At 45.2% G+C, this 25,133-nt stretch overlaps 3 protein-coding genes and 1 pseudogene across 3 annotated transcripts; 3 read left to right on the top strand and 1 right to left on the bottom strand.

Moving 5' to 3' along the window:
* Window positions 1-3,420: 3,420 nt before the first annotated feature.
* Window positions 3,421-6,900, bottom strand: LOC120659524 (transcription factor UNE12-like). Its single transcript, XM_039937702.1, has 7 exons — window positions 6,575-6,900; window positions 6,364-6,456; window positions 6,130-6,249; window positions 5,442-5,507; window positions 4,877-4,942; window positions 4,698-4,772; window positions 3,421-4,139 (listed from the first exon to the last, which is right to left on the bottom strand). The coding sequence occupies exons 1-7, from the start codon at window positions 6,755-6,757 to the stop codon at window positions 3,909-3,911; spliced, it is 834 nt and encodes a 277-aa protein (XP_039793636.1). The 5' UTR covers window positions 6,758-6,900; the 3' UTR covers window positions 3,421-3,908.
* Window positions 6,901-8,256: 1,356 nt separating this feature from the next.
* LOC120662309 lies at window positions 8,257-10,053 on the top strand (annotated as a pseudogene).
* A 4,008-nt stretch (window positions 10,054-14,061) lies between these two features.
* Window positions 14,062-17,556, top strand: LOC120659523 (tryptophan synthase alpha chain-like). The gene is made up of 8 exons (XM_039937701.1): window positions 14,062-14,426; window positions 15,207-15,353; window positions 15,452-15,626; window positions 15,858-15,934; window positions 16,255-16,332; window positions 16,854-16,931; window positions 17,015-17,074; window positions 17,179-17,556. The coding sequence occupies exons 1-8, from the start codon at window positions 14,202-14,204 to the stop codon at window positions 17,311-17,313; spliced, it is 975 nt and encodes a 324-aa protein (XP_039793635.1). The 5' UTR covers window positions 14,062-14,201; the 3' UTR covers window positions 17,314-17,556.
* Window positions 17,557-19,467: 1,911 nt separating this feature from the next.
* On the top strand, window positions 19,468-22,596 carry LOC120658693 (regulatory protein opaque-2-like). Its single transcript, XM_039936932.1, has 6 exons — window positions 19,468-19,926; window positions 20,674-20,728; window positions 20,829-21,021; window positions 21,143-21,218; window positions 21,315-21,440; window positions 22,030-22,596. Exons 1-6 carry the CDS (start codon window positions 19,549-19,551, stop codon window positions 22,417-22,419), a joined length of 1,218 nt encoding a protein of 405 aa, XP_039792866.1. The 5' UTR covers window positions 19,468-19,548; the 3' UTR covers window positions 22,420-22,596.
* Window positions 22,597-25,133: the final 2,537 nt, after the last annotated feature.

Here is a 25,133-nt window from a genome sequence, read left to right as displayed (position 1 = left end):
TAATTACATAATTAATTCTCTATTAGTCCAAAAATTATGAAACCAATTTTGTTGGCTTCCTTATGATGTGTACTATCCATTAGACATGTTGTGTTGTGTGAATTGTTTGTAAATTTGTACAGTTTAATCTATATTTGTTTAGATCTAGTTAACTAGTTAAATAGTATATTGCACAATAAATATATATGTACCTCTAAAATTGTGAATCCAGTTTTGTTTACTTATCTCAACCTTTATCTTTTGTCTAAAATTGATGCACCTATGGAATATTTATATATTGTTGTAGTTTCTAATTTATGACTTAAGAGCTTGCTACCTGGTTGGATGCATGGTCAATTATTTTATGATGCTCTTAAAATCATGAAACAACTTATAATGATGATGCTTGTCTTAATTAAGTAGAATAAGATTTACTAGCTTCTCTTTTATATAATGATGATTTTACCTTAACTAAAATGTGATGTTCCAGTAGCTATAATTAATTCTTGAATTGTCTAAATCTAGCTATACTAATATTATCAACTTGTATGAGCGTACTCAATACTCTAGCACTCTATGTAGATAGCATTCATAAACTAACTCACATGGTTGATGCTTTATGTTGCGATGAGTTGTTGATTCTTAATTTACATCACAAATAATATTAGCACAACTAGTTTTGATGACATCCTCACGTTACAACTTGTCTTGTAGAGTGTATGCAAATGTGTGAGTAATTGTTTTGCATCTCCACCCTATGTAATATTTTTGTGTGCCCTCATTTACCTCGTTGAATTTCTTACCTTATGACCTTGAATCATATTAGTCTTTACCTCTCATAAGTCATTGCATCTCATAAGCATATGCATTCACGGCATCTTTTCTAATTCATGCATTTGTCTACTTTCTTAGAGAATGACGTTCCGGAGTGTCGCGGTTGCGGGGTACCAAGGCAGGCATCTCAAATCCTACTTTTGAATCTTAATTTGCTATTGTAAATTATTGCTTGTGTATGGGCTTAACCCTATCTAGTTCATGTGAATTGTGTAGAGCCCACTTGACATGTTTTCCCTTTTAGCTCTAGAATAACTTATACTAGGTAAAGTATGTATGTTTAGACATCTTGAATTAACTTGCTTAGCCATGCTTAGCTTACAGTAAAAGTCGAGAGATGGCAAGGTCACCATCACTCGCGAGCTATAGGGTGTTTGCTTAAATATACTTGAGTAGATGAGAAAGATTAAAACATGAACAAGGTATGAATAATGGATCGAGACTTGAGCAAGTGTGGTAGGACCATGTTGTGAGTGGAATCCAAGTGGCTTAGACTTGCTTGAGTTGGTTAAGGACCGTCTCTTTGGACGCTGGTTTTTTGAGCACTTTTCCGTACAAACCACATGCTTTATAATGGGATGGTAAGCTCAGTACCATACGCGCACCCTTCACTGAACGAATTCGGCGTGGTTTGTGATGGAGTGTTGTCGGCGGTTCCGTTGCACTTGTCCATCCCGGCCGTTCGTCTCAGCGTTGGGGATGGGTGTGCGAACGGTTAACACGTGAATCATTGCTTACGGACCGACGAGTAGTATGGCCTATGGTCTCGTGTCGTGTGAAAAAAGTTGTACACCCCTCAGAGTATTAATCTATTGCAATAGCCGCGCTCTCGCTCATGGAGTACGCTCTCCGAGGTTCACTCCAATGTAGAGTCTCGTGATGGAGTTCATGGAAGATTGAGCTCATGATTACATGATCATTCTACTTATGCAATTGTATTGGTGCTTGTTATAGAAATATATATCATGTCTTTTGCTTATTCACTTGACAAATTATGCTCGTATTTTTATGGATCAATGATAAAATTTGACAAGCCTCATGCATCCACCAAATGTATAGTATTATGGATAAGTTCTGCAAGTACGAAATGTACTTACGGTGTTGCGTTAAGTTGTTTTGCAGGTTCTCTTCTAAGGAGTGATGACCATGTTCATCCCGCGGGAGCCGGCAAAGTGGATGGACGGTGGAATTCGCTCAAAGCTTATGCAACTGGTGTCTTATGGGCAGGGGCATCACTATTGCTACTTAATACTCTCTAAATATCCGTTGCGTTTAGGCTCTGAATCTTAATGAAAACATGGTAGGTTATTCACTTAGACCTAGGATACACCTTAGTTTATAAAGAACCTTTAAAGTGGGGAAGGTTGTCTGCCTCTTCCCGTCAAGTTTTTTTTTAAACCATATACTTGTGCAGATGTATTAAGATGTCATTAGACAAGATTGTATTTCTGTTAGTTTTCAAGCTGAAACCAAAAATAAGTTTGGTGCTACACTAAGTTACATCAAAGTTAGGCAAGTTTGTTGTTATGTTTCATGCGTACAATAATGCCATGGTTGTCTGGCTGGCCCTAAGAACAAGAGGCGACATTTTTGTACCAATGTGGCTATTTTATCATAGGGCTGATGTGCAACCTTTGTGCATGTCCTCGCATTGTTATAATGTTGAGCATGCACGCCAAGAGAAACCACAGATAAGTAGGAAAGTCAAAATATTCTACTAACAAGCAGCAGCAGCAGCAGCCAGACCAATGATGAATCGAACATTTGGACCAACCACCATCAGCACTAGCTGGAACCGGATCAGTGCAACAGTGTCATCTTCTCAAACAGAACCCAAAAGAAGTTTACAGCGGCAGATGCAGATAATATTCTTGCAAGCTACATAGAAGGCACCAGCGCTTGCATTCCATGGAAAACATTATCTCATAACAGACAGTACATGTAACAATGGTAACCCAGCCGGTACAAATAATTGTGCCAAACAATTAGCACTTTTTAGTAAAGCAAGTGCCAATGTATTCAAAAAGGGATTCAGCATGTTAAATTGACTCGACTTTCTCTTGATTTTGGGGAAAAAATGTCCCTTTAACTCGTGCCTATGATCCTTCCGGCAGTGGAATCCATCCAGGCAAAGGTACTCCCAAGTCTGCACCAGCTATGAACACCACCTTCCAAGTTTTAACTACTTGCTGTCAACAGCAAGTCAATAGCAGATAAACTTCACACAAGTGTCAAATATCCAAGACCGGTGACAATCAGATTAGAAGACTCATGACAGAAACTTGGAAGGAAAACCTGCCATTGACGGCAATGAACAGTGCGATAACAGCTGTCACCTACACCCTAAGAAAAAAGGGTGCCAGCATGAATCCTGAACACATGTTAAGTCAGCCTAGAGGAATATGTATAGCTTCATGTGAACCAGTAGCACAAAAAGGGGCTAAAACTTTAACAGACAGTTCTTATCAAGACGGCGACTTGGAGACAGAAAAGTGAAGCCCAGGAGGAGCACGCTCCCACTAGCGAGCCGATCATCGGACGCTCAGCCTCCATTGACCGAGACCTCCATCCACACACCGAAAAAATTGACAGGATATCACACCACCATTCGCCATCAACATCACCTTCCATCTCAACATTCTTTCAAATTTCGTCAACCATTTGCTCAGACTTACACACATACATCAGCAGCCCCTTTTCATTAGTCCAAACATCCACTACCAAAAGGGTGACCGGCCCCACCACAAAGTGTATGGCTAGTGCATTACAGACCCAAAAGGAAACACCATGAGAGCAAGCTAGACTCTTTGGTAGCTCTACCCAGCACTTGCACTCATAGGCAGATTGAAAGATGTATGAGTCTGAGTAGAATATTGCTTACCATATCCTTGCAATCAAAGCTACTTTGAACAAAATAGGGAAAGGGGAGGCTACATCATATACCAATTTAATTGATTGGAGAGGAGCTGATCCTTTTGGTCCTTTCCTACTTCATGGTTAGCACATTGAAACGCTCGGTATATCATACACTTTGGATATATCGATGCCTAAATAGTATCAGAGGTGAAATGCATGCTAAGGTTGATGTTACTATACTAGGAAGACGTATTGGGTTCAGGCTTCAGTGAGTGGCCATCCTGGGGATGCTGAGTGTCATAGATTGCCATTGCAAGTGAAATGGGCATCATGCATAGTGCTTTGGATTGCAGGAACTGCATCGCTGCCCCAATGTCTTCTTCCATCAGCTTCGCCACCTGCTTCTCTGTGCCATCAGTTGACCATTTTTCCCATATCTGCTGTGTGCTCCCACTGTCACTTGCCTCACCCTAGTTGTTCAAGAAAGATTAGAGGGTGTAAGACATATGGTGCAACTCATGAATGAAGATACAAAAGAAAAAATACCATGAATCTGGACAGTAACCGTTAATCAAGAAAGCATCATGGCTGTGTTATATTATCAGTCACCATTATCAGTGCAGCCATGCTATGAAAGTACAAAATTTGACAAAACATATGTTTTCAAGATTGACTGCTGAAGAAAGGTCTGCCTACAGTGAAAACAGGCCTAGCCACATATCCGCTACCAATAAAACGAAATTGGCATTTCCTTGAGAGATGTTGAAGCTAGTCAACTCATTAGTAAACATAGAATATTCTTTATCAACAAATAGCAATAGGTGCGGTTGTTGCTGACTAATAAAAAGCCAAGAATGCACACATGCAAATAATCTGTGGCAACTAACCTAAAGATGAATGATTACATATCTGTTCTGTTTTATATATGAAAAAGGGATAGAATAATTTGTGAAAATTAACCACCATTTTAATCAAAATAAGTTCAGAATGAGCTACTAGCGTAAGACTATATTTTTTCTGAGTTTCACCTTAACTGACAGTGGAATATCAGAAACCAGCTGCGCAACTGCACCAGCACCACCCAGTCTGCTCATACTCAAAACCTGGAAGAATAGAACAGGTTTCCATATTAAATAGACAAAAGATATTGGGATGTTCAATGTTGCTTATGATGTTAAAAGACAAGACTACATTTAAAAAGGCATACCTTTACTTGAAGCCTAAGAAACTTCACATAATCAAGGATCTCGTCTAGCATGGCTGCCCTATCTGTCTGCACAGTTTGAAGTAATACCATCAAGCTTACTGTTCAATTTTGTCACAGATCAAAGCTCAATATCCAATTGACACGGTATCATTTCTCAATTTCTCGTTCAAAATAACCATATAGCTATTTGACTGAACCAAAAGTGGTATTCATGTTATTTCAGTCGATATGCAAAACACCGTTGGTGAACAAAATTATGTACTCATGAGGGAACAATAATTATCATCTCAGCAAATAATCAGGTTCATAAGACAGGCGCACTATGAGAACCAAAAGTGGTATTCATGTTATTTCAGTCGATATGCAAAACATCGTTGGTGAACAAAATTATGTACTCATGAGGGAACAATAATTATCATCTCAGCAAATAATCAGGTTCATAAGACAGGCGCACTATGAGAACTTGAGAAGCCCTACTGTCAGGTCATCATAAGCCTGGACCACTTGCTGAAAAAGGTCCTGGCATGCATATAATGACATCCGGAAATGTGGCATGAAGTATTACCTTGTTTGTGTTGGGAACCAATTCCTGCAATGCCCTCATCCTTTCTGCTATTCTCTCTCTCCTTAGCTGCACAGAGGCAGATGGAGGTTAAAGAAAAAACTGCTAAGAATCCCTATTGAGTATTCCGGAAGAAAAAATCAGTATAAAATGGAAAGTAAGGCTAAAAAATATGTGGGCAACAGGCTGTCCATTCCATTTTTAATGGCTATTGTAATGCATTGCCCCATTACCAAGTGTCTTACACCTCGAAACATAATCATTAGATACCTCTCTGGTAATCATAGCACCCTCACTACAAAACAAGTTTCCCGTTTGATGTATGAACTGTCTTAAAGGTGGTGACTTCCAATACAATTCAACATCATGGTTACCCTGCAAGCAGCTCATGATGCTTAAACAGCACGCCATATGCCGCCACCACAACAACCACCCAACATCTAGGTATGAAAGCAACCCTTTCCTTAAACACATCCAATTACTTGCACCGCAACATCTGCTAATCTAGCTTAAACCCGAGACAATCTCGGTCGTAAGCAACCTTCTCAATATCGTAAAGAGGGCACCCGAAATCTCGTGGCCACTACAGGCCAGATCAGCCGCGAACTCGCAAACGTGTGCACAAAGATGACGATATAGCAGCCTAAATCGCAATAATTTCAATCGAAATGTTGAGCTTATCAGCTATTACCCTCTCAGCGATGCTGTGGGGATCGGTCGCCTGCCCCCGCCGCGCCCGCACCTTGGGCCGCGGTGCCGGCGGCTGCGGCGCCATGGCTCCCTCGCCCGGCTTCGGCTGCGCATGGAACATCTGCATGTGACTGACAAGAATTAGCAGCAGGCAGCAGCCTCGGAAACTCCCGAGCGAAAAGGGAAAAGAACATAGCATTCAGTGGGGGCACAAAATTGGCCGTGCAGCTGCTACCTGGGGAGGCGGTGGGCCGCGGAGGTGCGGCTGCTGCACGCCGCCGCCGAACACCGGCGGGAAGAGGCCGGCGAGCTGCACGGGGTCCCGGTCCTGCAAAGAGCACACGCGGCACCCTCGGTCAGGGGTCAGCCCTGCTCACCCACACGTCACTCGCAAATAGCAGGGGCAGCCGAAGGGGCCACTCGCGCGGCCGCGGGGACAAGCTCACCTGCTTGGCGGAGGCCTCGGCGGCGGCGTCGAGGCTGAGGGCGAGGGGGAAGGGGTGGTCCCCGCCGTCACCGGCGCCCGCGTGGCCCCCGCCGGCACCGGCGGAGGCCGCGGAGGGGAAGGCGAAGAAGTGCTCGAGGAAGTCGTCCTCGGCGCCCCCGGGCGGCGGCGGCTGGCCGGCCATGGCCGGCGACGGGGAGGCGAGGGGAGCGGGGGGCCCACGCGTCAGGGGGCGAAGCTTCCGGCGGCTCGCGACAGGAGAAGACAAGGGGAGTGCGGTCGGGAGATTGGCGTTTCTTTAGTAGAGGCCGGGGATTGCTTGGGAAGTGTGAAGGCGCTGGGGAGATTGGCGTTTCTTTAGTAGAGGCCGGGGGAGGCGAGGAGTGATGGGCCGTGTGGGCCGTTGGTAGGGCCCAGCTGCTCCAGGGGCGCAAACGGAATTCGCGGTTGGAACCCTCCATTCCTTTAAAAAAAAAGCAAATTGCTGTACTCCTCCAATTTTTTTTACATGACACCGTTGATTTTTTTCTTCAACTTTGATCAATATTATTTAATTAATCAGTTAGTTAAATGAAGTGAAATGAGTACCTTTACGTCTATTATTAAGAGTTTTTTAAATCTAACTTGAAGATTTGGTTATTTACATAAATATTTGTAGAAAAGACGAATAGTCAAACGAAAAAAAATCAATGGTGTCATATATTTAAGAATGGAGGGAGTAGTAGTCAATTGCTGCTGAAAAAATTGCAAAAGGACGCATAATATACCTTGAATTTCGAGACGCCACATCACATTGCAAATGACTATCCCTTAACTCAATTGTAAAATCTCTCTCGTTCACACGTGCTTTTGCAATTTACAATTTCCCCTTCCTTATATGTAAGTTCAAGCCTACGGAGTATTAGCTTTTCAAGGAGAAAAAGGGTAGGACAATTAGCTAAAGTAAAGCGTTGCAAAGGAGGCCTCTCAGTTCCATCCATGGCACACAAACATAATCAGGGTTGAGACACATTTTCTTGTATGCATAGGATACCATAAAAATATTAATTCAAACAAGTTATGTACAAAAGTTAGTTGAACAAATTGTTTAAAAAAGTTTATACAAACATAGGTATGTTGAATGAATTGTTTTTGAAAACTTATTTGAAGAATTTTCTTAAAAAAGATAAACAGCTTATGTGGAAAAATTGTGAACATAAGTTGTTTAAAACTTTCGAGTCTAAATCATCAGAAAATCTTTCTAGAAATAGAAAAGGTTGTGGGAAAAACATATTAAGAGCATCTCCAAAAAACTCTGTAAAATGTTGTGGGTAGGTAAAATTTTAGAAAATCTTTTAAGATTACCATCCAACAGACTCTTTATCTTTCCTCTTCATTAAAAACGTGTTCAGGCATGGTCGCGAAAAAAAAGACTCTTTATCTCCATACGCTCGGTATCTCGCTTGGGAAAATCTTCCCTCGCTCGACATCTTTGGCGAGTCAGCCCCGTTCGATATTGTCTCGCGCGCAAGCCTGCTCTTGGCTCCCGCGGGGGCAAATCGTTGAGTCCGCCATCGTTGAGGCCACCGTCGAGGCCGCCGTCGTCGAGGCCACCATCGAGCCTGCTGTCGTCGAGGCGACGTGAGATCCTGGTGGAGGGCGTGCGCGGGCTCCGTGGGGGAGGCCGGCTTGGTCTCCCGGCAAATGGCGGCACGGGCTCCTGGGGGATGGCGGCGTGAGCTCCGCGACGGCGGCGAATCGGCGGCAGTGGCTGTGCTGGAGGCGTCGGCGGGTCAAATCAGCGGCGGCGGTGCTGGAGGTTGTGACGATGGCGAGGGTGGCACTGGAGGCGGCGACAGGAGGCTGGCCTGCTTCCGCCATGGAATGAGGAGCAGCAGGAGAGAGAAAATTAGAGATTTGCCTTCTTAAGGAGTGGGCTTCGCCCATTTGCCCTGAAATAAAAAGGCTTCGCTCATTTCTCTGCTCAAATGTGGTGGCTTCGCCCGTTTGCCCTCGGAAGAATTTGGACCCCAATTCAACTTGATTTTGAACCAAACATTTCATGACTTCCCATTTTACCCCTGCTCTCATAATCTTATCCACGTGTCGTCTCTCCCTCCTCCTCTGCCTCTTCCCCGGCGCGTGGGGGCCGGCGCGTCGGGGCGGCTCGTGTACCTCCCGCCGGCCGCCGCCGCGCGCCTCCGCCTTGCACCCGTCCTGAGCGCGGGCGCTCGCGTCCCCGCTCTTTGCCGTCGCGCACGCCGCCGCGCCGTGCCGGGCCTCGTGGCTCTTCGTCGCCGCGCCCGACCCGGGGCTCCTGTTCCTTCCCCTGGACGCCGCCGACACGGTGCTGTCCCCGCCCCTCGCGTTCCTCCCTGCCTCGCCAGCCCCCGCCGTGCTGTCCTCCGCACGGGGTCGCGTGCTGCTTCTCACCCGCCGACGACGCCTACTTCGTGTGCAACCCGGCAACGGGGTCCTGGGAGGGCGTCCCGCGCCCGCCGTGCCGGATCACCTGGCCCCGCCCCGCGATCGTCGTCGTCTTCGACGCCGGCGTCTACAACTTCGGCGGCGACTTCACGCTCGTCTGCACCTTCGAGTCCGCGCCGGGGTCCGGCATCTACTGCTTTGCGGTGTTCACGTCCGTGACCGGCGTGTGGTGGGTCGCCGACGCCGCCGCGCCCGCCGAGGGGCTCATCCCGTCGTCAGGTGTGGCGGCAGGCGGGATGGCGTGGTGGCGGACGAGCATCGGCACCGCGGTCGGGTATAGCCCCGTCACCGGCCGCGTCGAACTGGCAGTGTGCCCCGGAGACAGCGCCCACTGGGAGACCGGCCGCGGGCAGGCTCCACTGCGCAGTACTCGCCGACGACGATGGTGTTCCGGCTGGACGGGCACGGTGGCTGGGAGGTGGCCGCGACGGTCTCCGTCGCGGAGATACTGCAGCAGCGACCGTGGCAACCGGATAGCTCCTTCGACGATGACGAGGCGGAGAATCGGGCAGAGCAGGATCGCACGGGGGCTATCACTGCCGCGGCGGACAGGTTTCGGATGCCGCGCGACGACGTGCGGCCGCTGCCATTCCAGGGCGCCGAGGTGGAGGTGGTGCTGCTGGCCGGCAGGCGCGTGGTGGCGTTCGACACGGTGACGCGGCGGCGGCGCGAGGCCCTCCTGCCGGCGCTGACTGGGGCGCGGCGGCGTACGCCGCGCACACCAACACGCTCGCGCTGGTCGCGCGCGTGGTGCTCATCGAGCCGCCGGACGATCAGGAGGTCGCATCGTAGCTTGTTGAGCGGAATGTTCGGTGCCTAGCGTACGCGAGTAATCTGCTGGAGATGACAGCGAGAGAGGACATGTGGATAAGATTAGGAGGGCAGGGGTAAAATGGGAAGTCATGAAATTTTTGGTTTAAAATTCAGTTGAATTTGGGTCCAAATTCTTCTAAGGGCAACCGGGCGAAGCCACCACATTTGAGGAGGGCAAATGGGTGAAGCCTTTTTATTTAAGGGCAAATGGCCCACTCCTGAAGAGGGCAAATCTCCAATTTTCTCCAAAATGAGAAGGGATAGATGGTGTTGTGGGACCCACGCAACATTGACGGGGAGAGAGGGGAGTTGAATACGAAGATGAAGATTTTACTAGTTTGTTGGTTCTTCCACACTTTGAATAGCTAAATGACTAGCTAAAAGAAAATTTGGTTAGCCTAATTTAATTAGTCTCAAGAGAAAGTTCGGAGGACAGGACTACCGTGTGCTAGTAGTTCTTAGCACACGTTAGCAGCTATTAGCAGGCCTCATATTTGGGATCTAAACTATGGTCATGCACATCTAGAAGACTTTTTTTTTTTGCGAGGAAAATTCAGAAGACTTACGTATCCAACCAAACCGAAACTTCAATTCATAGTGTGAGTCTATAGGGGAAGAAAAATTAATTGCGACGTGGCAATCAGTCGAGGTTCTCTCTTCGTAGACACTCCCCCATTCTTGTTTTAAATATGGCTCCTTTGATAAGCTTAGCAGGCTTGGGCCTAGGGCCGTCCTTTCTTACTAAGGTGACTGGCTAACTGCTAGTGAGTATCACACGCTTCATATTTTTCACTTTAGTTTTCAAGTTTCTATTTTGGTTAAAGTTTGTTTTTATTGTTTTTTCTAAAAATATTTTCATATAAAATTTCTGAAAACATTTTAAGTAGATTTTTCTAAGACATTACTTATAGAAAAAATCGGAAAATGAAATGGCGTAACGGGGTGAGGGTTTCTTTTTCGGACGCTGCTAGCACCCGCAACATCTCACATCGACGGTCCACGTCTGCAACATAAAAACTTAACATATGATACATTGAAAATTAGCGGTTGCAACAGCAAAAGCATGTTGAAAAAAAATTATTTATCCATCCATCAATGATAAGAAAAAAAATCCGCCGCAACATCTGTTTCATGTTGCATGGAACATTCTAAATCTCTCGATAAAAATAAGACATCCAGATAAAACACTTGCAACATGCATATAAACACATGCAACATCGTAACAGCCAGGTCTCAGATCTATTATTTTGCAACATTCTCATGAAACATAGTGTTGTTTTACAACATTTGAAACACACAAAATATACACTTGCAACATGCAATAAATCCTAGCAAAAGAGAGGAAGATGATGAGATGACGGAGCTCACCGCCGGGAGAGCTCGCGTGGCCTCGTGCGCCGCCGCCTTGGAGCTCCCACGAGTGGGCCTCACACGTCGGCCTCGTGCGCCGTCACCCCGGAACTCCGGCGGCCGCCTTTGCGGGCGGCGGTGGGCGCTCCCCCGGGAGCGAGTTGAGGAGCTCCTGCGTGAAGGCGAGCACCAGCAGCTTCCTCCGTCACCGCCTCTCCACCATGGTTGCATGGCTGCTGCTGGCGCACTGGCTCCTGCAGTGGCGACGGCCGACGCGGCGGTCCCCTAGGACAGGGAGCGAGTCGAAGAGCGTCTGCATGGAGACGAGCACCTGCGGCTTCCTCCGCTGCCACCTCTCCATGCATGGCTGGCTGCTGCTGCTGGCTGTCGCCACCTCGTGGCGGAAGCAGGAGAGAGAGACCGCTTGATTTGAAATTTTTGAACAAGCAGACGTTGGATCGGTTGTAGTCTCCTGGAAGATGAAGCGTTAGGAGGGCTCGGAGGAGAGAGACCGCTTGACTTTGAAGGCTCGATCGCGAGCAGGTGAGGTGTGCGTGTGTCGGAGGCATCGCACGACCGATATAGGATGGATTCGGATGTTTATTCGAATGTTAGATTTCTGGTTATTTTTTTTCAATTATGGACAAATAAGATATAGAATTTACTATGTAAATTCATAGCCTTATATTTAAAATTGATCTTGTAAAGATTCATAAAAACTAAACCTCAAATTTATCATATATATTCTCAAATAATAGATATAAAAATTCGAATATGGATCGGATACGGATTCGAATCTTTTTTCATCTTTTTAATTGTAGGGAGCAAATAATACATAAAAAAATCTATACAAAATTTTATTCTTATGTGTAATAATATGCTTGATAATATAAAAAAAGATTAGCATAAAATTTTAAACATATCTATTTTAAAATATCAAATTTGTTCTAAGAATTCGGATGTCTAGATCCAAGATGGAAGTTTTAAAGGGGCGAGAAATCGGAAAACTGGAGCTGGGCTGCGCCTGAGCATCGCTGCTCGCGCCCACCACGGTCGAATCCGAGCGTCGCATCAGGATCGGATCCACCCGGAGAGCGACGGCATCGCACCTTCGCACGCATGCAGCTGGACTTTGTGTTGCTTGGCTACCTGACGTCCTGACCATCTTATCACTGACTGACCATCTTACCATCTTCGCACGCAGCTGGACATTACTTATAGATTAATTATTTTTATTAAATTTATCTCATGAATTAATCTAGAGATTCTACGATTAGTTTTGTAATTAGATTCTGTTTAATAATTTTAAATAACAAAAAAAAATTTAACGTGACAGGTTTAATATTTAGCCCTCCGGAATTAAACACCCTGCGTTACTTGACGTCCTGACCATCTTATCGCCTGGCTGATTCTTTTCTGCGACGACCGGGTTTTAGCAAGACAAGGCCGATCTGAGCTTTCTTTCCTTTCTCCTCGGACAGCGTACTGCCTGCCCCTGTCGATCTCTCACTTTGACGGCTGTGCAGGGATTGCTTGGATGGACTTGGACACTGCCGGCCGCTTCGTCCGGTCGTTTTCCTCTCTCAAGTCTCAACCACTCGCTGCTGCGACGCTTGATGGGTTGTTGATCGCCAGGCGCACGGCGTCGATGCCCGGCCTTCTCGGCTGTCTCCTCTCCTCGGCGGCGGGCAAGGACCGGCGCCACCCCGCGTGTGCGCTCGCTGGTGGCTGCTGCCTTCCTTCCAGTCAAACCATCCAACAGCTTCTCTGTCTTTTTTCATCTTTGACGACGGTAAACAAGCTTGACAAATGCGTAGTACCTTGTGATCACCTTTCGGTAGGTAATAAAGACGGATCGGAGGAAGAAACTTAATTAACAAACAGACTAAATAAGTTTTCCTATGAAATGTTTAAAGGCAGTGGCGCAGTGCGCATGAACTTTGATGAGATCTCATCTGATGATCTGGATGGGTAATAAAGCAGGGCCGCTCGCTTGCCGAGCTTGTTGACATGGTTAGGCTAGGCCGCTTGCGAATATGCCATGGATGGATGGATCTCATACCGATCCGGGTTATTTTTCACAGAAATTAACGACGCTATTTTGTTATTGGGTGGCCAACGTGCTCAGCGAATCAAATCAGCAGGTGGATAATGAAAAGATTATGCGGGCACGTGCTTAGAGATCCGTGGCCCATATTTAATTTTAGGACGCAAAAAGAATACGCCGTGGAGTCGGATCACAGACGCTGTCTCCACATGGCAATTGGCCGTGGAGTACTTCCTCCGTGCCCTAGTAGTGTATTAGTTCGAAATTCATCTCATAATAAGTCCACCTTATATATATATGAGACAATCTAAGTTTAGTCCGGACTAAAGTTACCCCCGTTTGGATCATCTAGGACTAAATTTTAATCCGGACTAAAGGTTAGACGATAAACATTAGATAACTAAACTTGAACCCATGCCTGTTTGGATTAGTGGGTGGGAAACCATTTGAAACGCATAAATAGGTGAAACTAAGTTTTAGTCCGAATTCGGTGAGTTCAATGGACTAAACTTTCTTTGGGATAAAACTAAACTTTAATCCAAAAGTGTCCACATGTTTGGATCATCTAATGGACTAAACTTCAGATTTAAAATTTAGTCTATGGATCTAAATAAGGTTTTGTTTTTTTACACCTTTATAAGGATATAGTATATGCAATTTCTCAACAATACTGATCACTGCACTGACACAAGAAGGGGGTGGCGGGCCCACAGGCGCCCGGTCGACGCATCCATCTGATCTCGGCCCACCAACCCCCGGGGCCTTCTTGTTAAATGGGCAGTCTCGTCAACCCAGCCAGCCAAGCCTCCACCTCACAAGTCCCACGCACCTATCCCCCACTCCCCGCGAGCACGGCGTCGAACACCCCGCGCCCGCGCACGTGAGCCAAGCAGGCGGCCGGTCAGGGCCAGGGCCAGCGCCACCACCGCCCCCCGCATCCTCCCCCTCCGCCATGGCGTTCGCGCTCAAGGCCGCCTCCACCGCCGGGTCGGCGTCGCTCGCCGCCGCGGGGCCCAGGCGGGCCGCCGCGCCGGCCGCGGGGAGGGTCTCGTTCCGGGGCGCGTCGGCCGCCGGGCCCGTGGTCGCCGTCAGGGCGGCCGCGGCGGCGGCCTCCGCCGTGGCGCATGACAGGCGCAGCATCTCCGGGACGTTTGCCGAGCTCAGGGAGCAGGGGAAGGTGAGCTGCTCTCGAATCCCCTCCACGACGAGCCATTTTCTCTGTCTCCTTTTTTAAGAAGAAAGTGCGTATCGTTCCATCGGGTGGCTTGGGGGCTTGGGTCTGATCCTGCAGGGTAGTGCGGTTTTGCGCTGAGTGAGATTCGATGGGGGTGGCACAGGATGCGTTGACTGACTGTGGTTACCGGACTGCGTCACGCTATTGTTGCTTTGCATTTCAATCTGGGAGGTGAGTTTCGTGTTGAGATCGTCTAGATCGGGCCATGTTTCGGATGATGTAAAGCCGCGGAAGAACCAGGCCTGTCCATGTAGGCCTTGGCCATGGCAGCTGGTCTTATATTCTGGCACATAATGACGCGGACCGTGGAGACTAAAGGATTGTTGGTGTGTAGGATGAATATAAGATTCAGTTCCTCCAAGTGATCAGTGTTAGGTTACATCGGGCAAATTCATGGTATGCTACTATGCCATTGCATTTTCCGGGATCCCCTGAATGTGCCAATGACATGTGGGTGCCACATGTCAGTGACACATTTTGGGATTGCAAAATTCTGCAATGGCAAACGTTTCATTGCGTCACTTGCCATGTTACTTTCTTCTGCACTATGTGCTGCTACGTGCGTCTGTATCTTAAGATTTATATTTTATAGCACAACAGTACTCAAGTTGCTGGGATTAGGTAGATGTATCATTCAAGATCAGCAATTTGAGTTTCAAACTTTGATTTCTTTCCTCTGCATCTATTGTCTAGTTTAAGTTCGCTAATATCTGACTTCTTCAGACTGCCCTCATCCCCTTCATCACTGCTGGTGACCCTGACCTGGCTACCACAGCGAAGGCACTCAAGATCCTTGACGCGTGTGGTTCGGACGTGATTGAATTGGGTGTGCCTTACTCAGATCCGTTGGCTGATGGCCCTGTTATTCAGGTGAGTCACACAGTGCCTCTGCTATATGTGCTATTATGTCCTGTTTGGCTTGTATGCCTTTGCTTATGAGTTATTGACTTTTGGTTGCGCCATTGTAGGCCTCTGCAACACGTGCGCTAGCAAAAGGCACCACGTTTGAGGATGTCATCTCCATGGTTAAGGAGGTGATACCTGAGCTGTCCTGCCCTGTATCACTTTTCACATATTATAACCCGATTCTGAAGCGCGGAATCCCAAACTTCATGACTATTGTTAAGGAAGCTGGTTTACGCGGTAATATTTCTTATATAATGACAGTGATGCTCTTTCGCATTAATACCTATCATGTTAGTTAACTGATTTTTTTTATTTCATTTGCATATTAGTTTGTCTAATGCACATCATTGTTCAGATAACAGCACAGCCAAATATTGACAACTGATATTGTACAACAGTTAGATTGGCTTCACAGGAATTCGCGTTACAGTGTGCTAATCAAGTTACTTGTGTATTACTACCATGTAGGCCTTGTGGTACCTGATGTTCCTTTGGAAGAGACAGATTTTTTGAGGAGCGAGGCTGCTAAGAACAACCTTGAGCTGGTAGGACCCTTCTCATGCACCTTATCCTGTTTTACAACTGTTGTGTCTGGACGTTTTTTTTTAGGTAAATAGTATCAAGAATTCCTTGTGAAGTTTTTTTAAGAGGTCTCATTAGTTATTTCTTATTTAAATTCCGCTACAAAATTATAGCATACGTCATGAACATATCCGTAGTGCCATACTATCAGTTCCTCAGTCCTTAGTGCTGATAAGCTGGCTATGGCTGAACAACAAATATTCCCTCATCCATGCAGTTTGTGGTAACATTGTTTGTTATGCAAGCTATTTAATAGGATTTACTTTTAATGAATATTTTTCAGGTGCTACTCACAACACCAACTACACCAAATGAAAGAATGGAGAAAATCGCACAGGCTTCAGAAGGATTTATTTATCTTGTAAGTGTCCCAAATTCTGAATCTCTTAAATTATATGTTCTCATATGGCATTCATATGATCCCTAACCAATAATTTTGCACCTTGGACTAGTTAAACTAGTAGATATGAGATTCAAGAAGAACATTTGCATTGTACAATAGACCTATTACAGACTGAGTCAGCAAACATTTTGAACAACCTAAGCCATTTCAAGTTGTCCTCATAACCTAGCAAACATATGTAGCTGCTCTGACATACTTTTCCTGAAAGAAGGTTTACTTAGTACTGCTTGACTATGCACCAGATCTTAAAAACCAAGGTGAAACATTTGGAAGTCTCAAGTATTTAGTCTGCCACTGAGAAGATGTCATGTTAGTAGCTGTGCTAACATGCTCGGACTGACTGAAAACTAGAATGGACAGAAAACTATAGTTTGAAAAAGACACGCACCTGATTGCTTGCACCCCATACTTTTCGACTTTACCACTACTGAATTGCTTTTAATATGTTTGTTTCATTTGCTACCCCTTATGCTATCCAGGTAAGCACTGTTGGAGTTACTGGTACACGTGCAAATGTAAGCGGCAAGGTGCAATCTCTTCTTCAGGATATCAAGAAGGTTTGCAGTTGCATCATCCTTTTTTTTATGCTACTTTGTGAAGTAGTGTCAGTTCCTAATACCAAATATGTTGCTTTGTGTAGGTCACTGAAAAACCCGTGGCTGTTGGCTTTGGTGTGTCAACTGCTGAGCATGTGAAGCAGGTAAATCATAATTGGCATCATTCCTGCTAAATACAGGATCTGAGATCATTGCCTACTTGTTCTAGTCCCCTGACACCCTGACTGATGCATTTTCTCTAATTCAGATCGCAGGTTGGGGCGCAGATGGTGTGATTGTTGGTAGCGCAATGGTTAGGCTATTGGGGGAATCTGCTTCTCCTGAAGAAGGATTGAAGAAGCTAGAAGAGTTAGCCAAGAACCTGAAGGCCGCATTGGAATGAGCCAACCATATTCTCCTGAAGAACACTTAAAAAGATTTGTTCTTTTTTATTATTTTCCAGTTTAGGATTGCAGGTTGTTATTTTGTGGCGATAATAATTATGTCCTTATGTTGAATGCTCAATTGAATAAATTAAGGTCATTGTATTAAAAGCGCAGAAGACACTCTTCATATACATTGCACGGAGAACTGGTTGAGAATCGCCTCTTGAATATGAATAAGGTCATGATCATGAGTGGCAGTTTCTCATTAAATCCAGTCATTGCTGCTATTTGCCTACACGGCTATTTAGCACGTGTACATACGCGTTAACACTACGCAGTGGATCGCGGTGTCCATTTAATCAGCCGTTTACTGTATTAAATAAATAAATAGCTAAACTATAGACGACTGATTGTTTTGTGTTTACCATTTAGACTATCACTGGCCATTGCGTTGTTGCTTTTAGAGTCGTGCAACGACAGAATATCCATAAACGGAATACTGTGACAGCTGGACCAATTTGAATAAGGCCCAGGAATACTGTGACAGCCGAAGGAACAAACGAGGATAAGAGAAAATTGCTTCTAATTTGTTTTGTCCAAGTAAGATATATAATATTCTTCCATTTTTATATGAAAGGCCTTTTTTTATTTCTCTATTCCACTCCATTTAGATCTAAGAAAGAAGAGCGGCCAATATATATTGGGCGTGAGGTTGTGGGGGTTTAGTCCCACATTAGTATTTGTTAACTCCTTTGCACGAATCGAGGATAAAACGTACGCTTGATATGAATGCACGTACATGGCAGCATTGCTTTCCTATGTATTGCAAGGTCAACATGTTTCAAAAGAAATTTTTTGCATGCACGCCTCCATTCCTGGTGCACGCTGACTCTGAACAATTTCTTGCACGCCTTCCATTTTATTGCACGCGCATATTTCTAATTTTTTGCATTCTGATGGCTGCGCAGTGTGCGGACGGGCCGGTGGATGGGTATTTTAGACCCTCAATAATAATTTATCACCAGCTAGAACTCTAAAACACAACTATATCTAGGATAAATTTTGAATATATTCTGGAACGGCTGGAAACGGAAGCAGTACATAATATATAATGGCACTATAAATATTAAAATCATATGTTAGCACTAAAAACACAAATGTGTTGATAAGCTACAATCTAGTGCATAGTGTACACGTCTTATGTTTTCGTGTGCACTTTTTATAGATAAAGTGTAGCTTCGTCGATACAAAAGGTTTACAAATGGACAAGCATATAGTTTGGTGGCTAATTAGTTGAGGACTAGTACAAGCATAGAAAATCACACAAAAAACAAAAACTGAAACAGCATTATCCCATGTATATTCCATATACAATATCCCTATAGGATGTAGCTGAAATTTCTGTTTACCTTTCCTTTCATTTGGACAGATTATCACATTGTAAGTGATGGTTATTCTATATTTTTTATGTTACTCGTAGTTTCTCCACATCAACCTCAAAGATCTAGCTAGGGTGAATAGAAAGTGCAAATACATGTTGGTAGCCATGGTAGTATCTACTAGCGCAAAGTCAGTTAGACTTGTTCAGTTGTTCTCCACTTATTTAAAGCTAGAAACACACAGAGATGGTTAGACTGTGTTTGGCTGGGCTTCACCTTGCTCCAGCTCCTGCAATGTAGACCACCGTAGCGGAGTCAGGAGAAGCACCAACAAACCAGCACCACTAGCTCCTTCTATTCCCTAGGTAAAAATGAGTGGAGCAGGAGCTGTTTTTCCGCTACAGGGCGAAACAGTACAACACAGTAGTGCAGGAGCTAAAGCCTCTACGGGAGGAGCCGTGCCAAAGAGGCTCATAGTTTGATACTTTGAACTGCCCTTGGCTTACTACCAACACGTGTGTTAAAGTGTTTAAAGGAAGCAAAACATTATAGCGTCACGATAAAACTCATAATAACTTTGTAGCACCTAACTTTGCTTTCTGTTAGCCTTTTTCGTTCCCTTCCCAAACAAAATTACTTGTCCTCTTTGCCGTGGTCACATAGAACGTGCAAGGTTCATGCACTTTTGCCTCTCCAGAAATTTCCGAAAACACAACCTTGCAGTAGATAAATAGGGGGGGGGGGGACACCCTTCAAACCCACACACCCGAACTTAACTCCTCATGGGTGCATAGTAGTAGGCAAACCCATGTCACTGGGTCCTTCCCTTGCCACTTCTTTGTTTCCTTAAAATTCACTTGGGATTCCATTAACATGGATCATGTCATCTCAATGGAGGAGATCCTTGACCCCTTTTGGGATATACCACCACCGGATAAATCTCTAGTGACTGGCAACGACATCATAGATGGCGTTGTTACTAATGGTGATGGCGGGTGTGGCAACACGGTGGATCAGAGCTCCTCAGAGTGGAGCTTTGAGAGGTTATTAGAAGAGGATCTTCTAGCTGATGCATCAGCAATGGAGAACTCTAGCAGCAGCGGCTCAGCCCTTCATGCTGAACCAGTGGTGGAGGTGGACCATGCAACCATGGCGCCTATGGCGGTTAGCAGACTAGGCAACGCCATGGAGTACAACACCATCCTGAAGCGGAAGTTGGAGGAAGACCTCGCCACCGTTGCCATGTGGAGGGTATCTCTATTGCCTATCTTTTTCCCATGTTTCTGATCTATATATGATGTATAAATTATATTTTGTAGTGTGCTTGGCTAGGTGTGCAATTGAAAGAAATTTTGGTTAGTTATTACAAATAACATAATTGTGCTCTGGTGAAGTAGTACTAAGTACAAATCACATCTAGGGCATGTGATAAACACATTTAAAAGCAATGTGGAATAGTTTATGATATGGACATAGCATTACAATTTATTGAGATCTGAGCTGTGCCATGGCTACACAAACAAATAGGCATTAGTTTACTTTAGTAAGGTCATTATGCTTGTTTGAGATTTTGTATGGTGCTAATGGCACGGGCGATAAGTTATATTTTTGGTACACTCCATTCTTACTCGTTTTGCACCTTGACTAGTTACTATCTGTGAACTATTTGGTTGCAAAATATTAAAATATGGAAACATATTGTGTCTTACAATAAGGTAAAAGCTGTGATCAAATTAGGATGTGATAAACCAAACTAGCATCTCCTTTTGTCTAAACTATTCTATAAAGCCCATGAGGAATTTACGAGATGAAATCATAATGGCATTTCATTCACTAACTATTAGTAACAACAAAACAATAATCCATTTACATGTAAAAATTTCATTACATTAGAAATAATTGACTTCACACGTGCATGTATTTGTTTCATTATATAGTTGTTTTTAGATGTTTCCACTCTGCTTTTTTAACTCCAAATTTTGGCATGTCCATTCACAGGCTTCTAGTGTTGTACCTCCAAGATGTTCTCAAGGCTCAACCAATTACATTGGAGGTACTATATTGTGCCCTTCAGGGTCACTATTCTATATTGAATAAACCAAAGTTGATTATGTACACAAGACGTACTTTTCGCCTCTTTCCACTCATTCTAGGTAACAGGAATCCCGTGCAGAACAAATCCAGTGGTGAAGGCCCAATAAATCGTGTTCGAAATGCATATATTCGTGCAAGGTTTGCTACTTCCTCTTCCTCAAGGGAGCCTTCACCATCAGATGATGATGACATGGATGGAGAAGTAGAGATACTGGGATTTAATGTGCCTACTGAAGAGAAAGTGAGGAAAAGGTAACATTTACATCATGAATGTCTTCACCCACATCCTTTTGAAAAGCAGCTCAATGCTATAGAAGTTCAAAATACTATGGAAATTATTTTCTGACTTCTATCTTGTTACCCAATTTTTTAGAAAGGAATCCAATCGAGAATCAGCCAGGCGCTCAAGATATAGAAAGGCAGCTCACTTGAAGGACATGGAGGATCAGGTGTGGTTTTCGCAAAGTTATTTCATTCGATTTCATACTCAATATATTTAGGAAAATGTGAAAGCAGTGGGTCTGAATGATGTCAGATGATTACAGGTTGCACACTTAAGAGTTGAAAACTCTTCTTTGCTGAGGCGCCTTGCTGCTTTGAACCAGAAGTATACTGATGCCACCGTTGACAATAGGGTACTGAAGGCTGACATGGAGACCCTAAGAGCTAAGGTATGATATTTGCTCTAACATGTCCAATGCACTGAATCCTCAAGTGCCTTCTTGCAAATCATGTAGTTTATGTAGAGAGGGACTTATGTATATTCTATTGAAGTGTTGGGAGAATAAGATTTTTGCCATTGTAACATATCAACATATCAAATTTTCTCGTCATGATTCCTAGAAGGACAATAATCTAGCTAGTACCGAGTAATGGCACATGTAAATTTTGATTTATTCATAGGATAAAAAGTGGTTGTGCCATCTATCACAACATGCATCAATTAGACACACTAGAGAATTCCCCAATCCTTATGGCAAACCAATGTAACCAGTGGTAGATCCAGGAATGGATTAAGGAGGGACTTATTTCTTCCTCCTTTCTTCTTTCCCCCCTTCTTCCTTCTTTCTCCTCAAAAATGGAGGGGGGCTCAAGAGGGGGCTCCATTATTTGTGGGGGTCTAGGGAGAGCTGGAGCCCCTTAGACCCACCGTTGCCTCCGCCACTGAATGTAACTAACTGATTGACTAATTCTTATATTACTGAGTGAATCAAAGTATGTGGATATATAGTTCACACAACATGTGTAATCCTATTGCAGGTGAAGATGGCAGAGGATGCCCTGAAGAGGGTCACAGGGATGAGCTCATCACAGCCCTCCTTGCCCATTCAGGTGCCGGCTAACACTGATGCTTCAGGCCCTATCCTTGACAACATCATTGACTACCTGATGAGCTCAACAGATGCCACGGCTGACAACAACTTCGTGCCGAGGACGACGGCCCCGGCGCCATTGCAAGCTGAGAAGCCAACCAGCAATGGAACTTCCAATGGCGTGATGCTAAACCGGATTGCGGCGCATCACGCGGTAGCCGTCGAGCTTCTCCAGAACAGGTTGGGCGCCATGCCGACCTCCTCCGACACTACATCGCCGGAATCCATGCCGTCTGGTGTGGACGAGTCCATGAGCATGGATGCTAGTGTGCATTAGGCACTAGTACCTACCTCTAATGAGAACTGAAATAAGTTGAACGGTGCTGTGTCATCGTCGTCGTCGTCGTCTTCTTTTTTGTCTGGACCTTTGGTTTTATGCGTCCTGGAGTCGTTGGTAACACCTTCTGAGTTCTGAATAAGGCACAAAGGTTGTCTCCGTTGACATTGAAGTGACCGCAATAATGAGCATTTTATTGATTGCTCCTAGTTCCCAAAACCTTAATGAAAGTGTTATTTTGATTCATCCATCTTCGTGCAAGACATTGCGTAGATTACTTAAAGTTAGTTTAGATGTCAAAGAAACATCCTTCTTGGATATATAACCTCAACATGAACACTTGACGTATGTTATCCCAGCCAATTCTTGAAGCCAATAGAATGAGGCCACGTGGACTTGATAGTTACCAAAAATTGAGTGACGTGAAGATTAAAATCACTCGATTTTTTTTGGGGGGGGGGGGCGAATCACTCAATTTTGAGTGACCCGCAAGAGGGGAAATCAGCGGGTCTCACTAATTTACGGTTGACCATAGGGAGGGGCTCCCTACGATCGATCTCCCGACCGTTTTTCCCTTTTTAGTATTTTTTTTGTTATTTTCCGATTTTGGAAATTTTTTGTAAGAGAAATTTTGGAGAGAGAAAAATTTTTGACGAGAAAAAATTAGACACAAAAATTTGAAAAATTTTGGAGCAGCAGCAAATTTTTCAAAAAGAGAATTGAAGAGCAGAAAATTTTTTCAAGAAAAAAAATTAGAGAGCAGAAAAAAAATTCAAGAAAAAATTAGGGGAGAGAGGAACCTTCAAGAAAAAGTTTGAAAAAAAATTGATGAGAAACATATGAAACAGAAAAGTTTGAGAAATAATTAGAAAAAATTTCAAGAAAAAGTTTTCCATCCAAATTGTAAAAAAATTTGCATCCAAAACCAAGAAAAAATCCAATGAAAAGAATTGTAAAGAATTTTTGCAACAAAAAAGAAAAAAGAAAAAAAACACTTGCCTGAAGCTGTCCGGCGAGCCACCACGCCGGGCCTCCTCTGCCGCGGGCCCGCCACGCCTCCCCCACCGGCGGCACGCCTTCTCGCCGCGCGGAGCATCCCTGTCTGCGAGCCTCCTCGCCGGCGCCGCGCGGCGCCCTTCCCATGGTGGCGCGCCTCCCCGCTGCCCCCAGGCCACCCCGCTGCGCCCGAGCCTCCCCGCCGCGGCACCCCGCCACCTACGAGCCTCCCCGCCACCGCCGCGCGGCGCCCTTCCCGCGGCAGTGTGCCTCCCCGTCGCCCCCGGGCCTCCCCACCACGCCCTACCCTCCCCGCCGCCCCCGAGTCTCCCACCGCCGCCACCGCGGCACCCCGCCGCCGGCAAGTTGGCTGCAGCCCTGCCACACCAATCGGGCCCGATGGGATCTGGGAGGAGAGGGAAGAGAGAGGAAAAGAGAAGAGGGAGGAAGAAAGGAATGGGAAAGAGAGAGGAGAGAGGGTGAGTGGAATCGATCGTGACTTTTGCAACTTACGGTCAACCGTAATTTCAGCATCTCGGAAATCAGCTGGAAACCTGTGCACAAATCACTAAAAAAAGAAGATGATGACCCACTCAGTGAATCCGTCATTTACAAATAAGATTTTTTTTCAAAATATTACAAAGTACAGCGATACGGACATGACATGAATATAAACAACACATAGAAACACTGAAATTGATAATACTAAAACATACTTAGACTTAAGTCAGATCCCTATGTTAACCAAACCCAGAAAATGAAACATACCTTTTAACAAAAAATGATACCTTTTTTTTTATCATTGCAGATGTTTACATACACATACGTACATTTGCAGTGGTAAATCTAGGATTTCTAGTGATGGTGGTCCAATAAAAATTTCTTCAGATATTTTAAGTGAATAATCTAATTTAATCTTATAAAAATATAATTTCTAACTTTTTTGTTTTCTCAATTCAATTATCACTTGTTGTATATAAAACAGTAATTATAATTAGTAACTATTTTTCTGTGAGGTAATAAATAAGGACATATGAGAGAAAAAAATATATATCCCTCACTTGAGTGAAATATCACCTTTTCTCACTCAATTTTTTAGACCACTGGATTAAAATCCAAGGGCTCTCTTTCATCTTCTACCTCCCTTCATCTTCTCCCCTTCCACGCCGCCCAGCCCCGCAGCCACCCCCCGGCGCAGGCGCGCTAGGGTTGCGCCGGAGCTCCGGCGCAGCCCTAGCGCGCCCGCGCCGGCCGCTGCGCAGGCCCCTCCCGCCACCGCCTCCCGCAGCCGTTGCCGCCACCTGACCCCGCCCAACTGCCGTCCTCTGCCGCCCGGGCCGGCGGCGCCACCGCCGCCAGCCTCGCCACCCCGTGCCGACCACCACCGCCGGGCCGGCCTACCGCCGCCGGCCCTCCTTCTAAGGCCGGTGGTGAGCAGCGCCCCCACCCCCAGCAATCCGTAACTCTAATCGAACCCTAACCTCGCCGGAGTTGGAGAAGGTGTAGATGGGAAAAAAATTCGAGTGAGGAGAGTCTCCAAATCACTCGAGTGAGATTTAGCTTTTCCGAGAAAAAAAACTTTGACTCTCCAACCGAAACACTTCGGTACACTTTAATACCAGGAAAGTTTCCTCCGTTTAGATTTCTACCATGCCGTCGACTTCTGTTACCCTTCTCTGTTAGACTGTCCACACTGGCCCGAGTAAAACTCAAGAGCA

This window comes from Panicum virgatum, chromosome 2N (assembly GCF_016808335.1).
Source record: "Panicum virgatum strain AP13 chromosome 2N, P.virgatum_v5, whole genome shotgun sequence".
Classification (NCBI taxonomy): Eukaryota; Viridiplantae; Streptophyta; class Magnoliopsida; order Poales; family Poaceae; genus Panicum; species Panicum virgatum.
The sequence above is the reverse complement of the archived record's forward strand: the minus strand, read 5'-3'. Positions and strand labels throughout refer to the sequence as shown.

Coding starts and splice junctions, on each gene's coding strand:
- LOC120659524 (XM_039937702.1), bottom strand. CDS start 6,757: ATGGCCGGCCAGCCGCCGCCGCCCGGGGGCGCCGAGGACGACTTCCTC. Junction 6,250..6,363: donor GCGGCCCACCGCCTCCCCAG/GTAGCAGCTGCA, acceptor AGTCACATGCAG/ATGTTCCATGCGCAGCCGAA. Junction 5,508..6,129: donor CCCACAGCATCGCTGAGAGG/GTAATAGCTGAT, acceptor GCCTCTGTGCAG/CTAAGGAGAGAGAGAATAGC.
- LOC120659523 (XM_039937701.1), top strand. CDS start 14,202: ATGGCGTTCGCGCTCAAGGCCGCCTCCACCGCCGGGTCGGCGTCGCTC. Junction 14,427..15,206: donor AGCTCAGGGAGCAGGGGAAG/GTGAGCTGCTCT, acceptor TGACTTCTTCAG/ACTGCCCTCATCCCCTTCAT. Junction 16,333..16,853: donor CAGAAGGATTTATTTATCTT/GTAAGTGTCCCA, acceptor TATGCTATCCAG/GTAAGCACTGTTGGAGTTAC.
- LOC120658693 (XM_039936932.1), top strand. CDS start 19,549: ATGGATCATGTCATCTCAATGGAGGAGATCCTTGACCCCTTTTGGGAT. Junction 19,927..20,673: donor CCACCGTTGCCATGTGGAGG/GTATCTCTATTG, acceptor GTCCATTCACAG/GCTTCTAGTGTTGTACCTCC. Junction 21,022..21,142: donor GAAGAGAAAGTGAGGAAAAG/GTAACATTTACA, acceptor CCAATTTTTTAG/AAAGGAATCCAATCGAGAAT.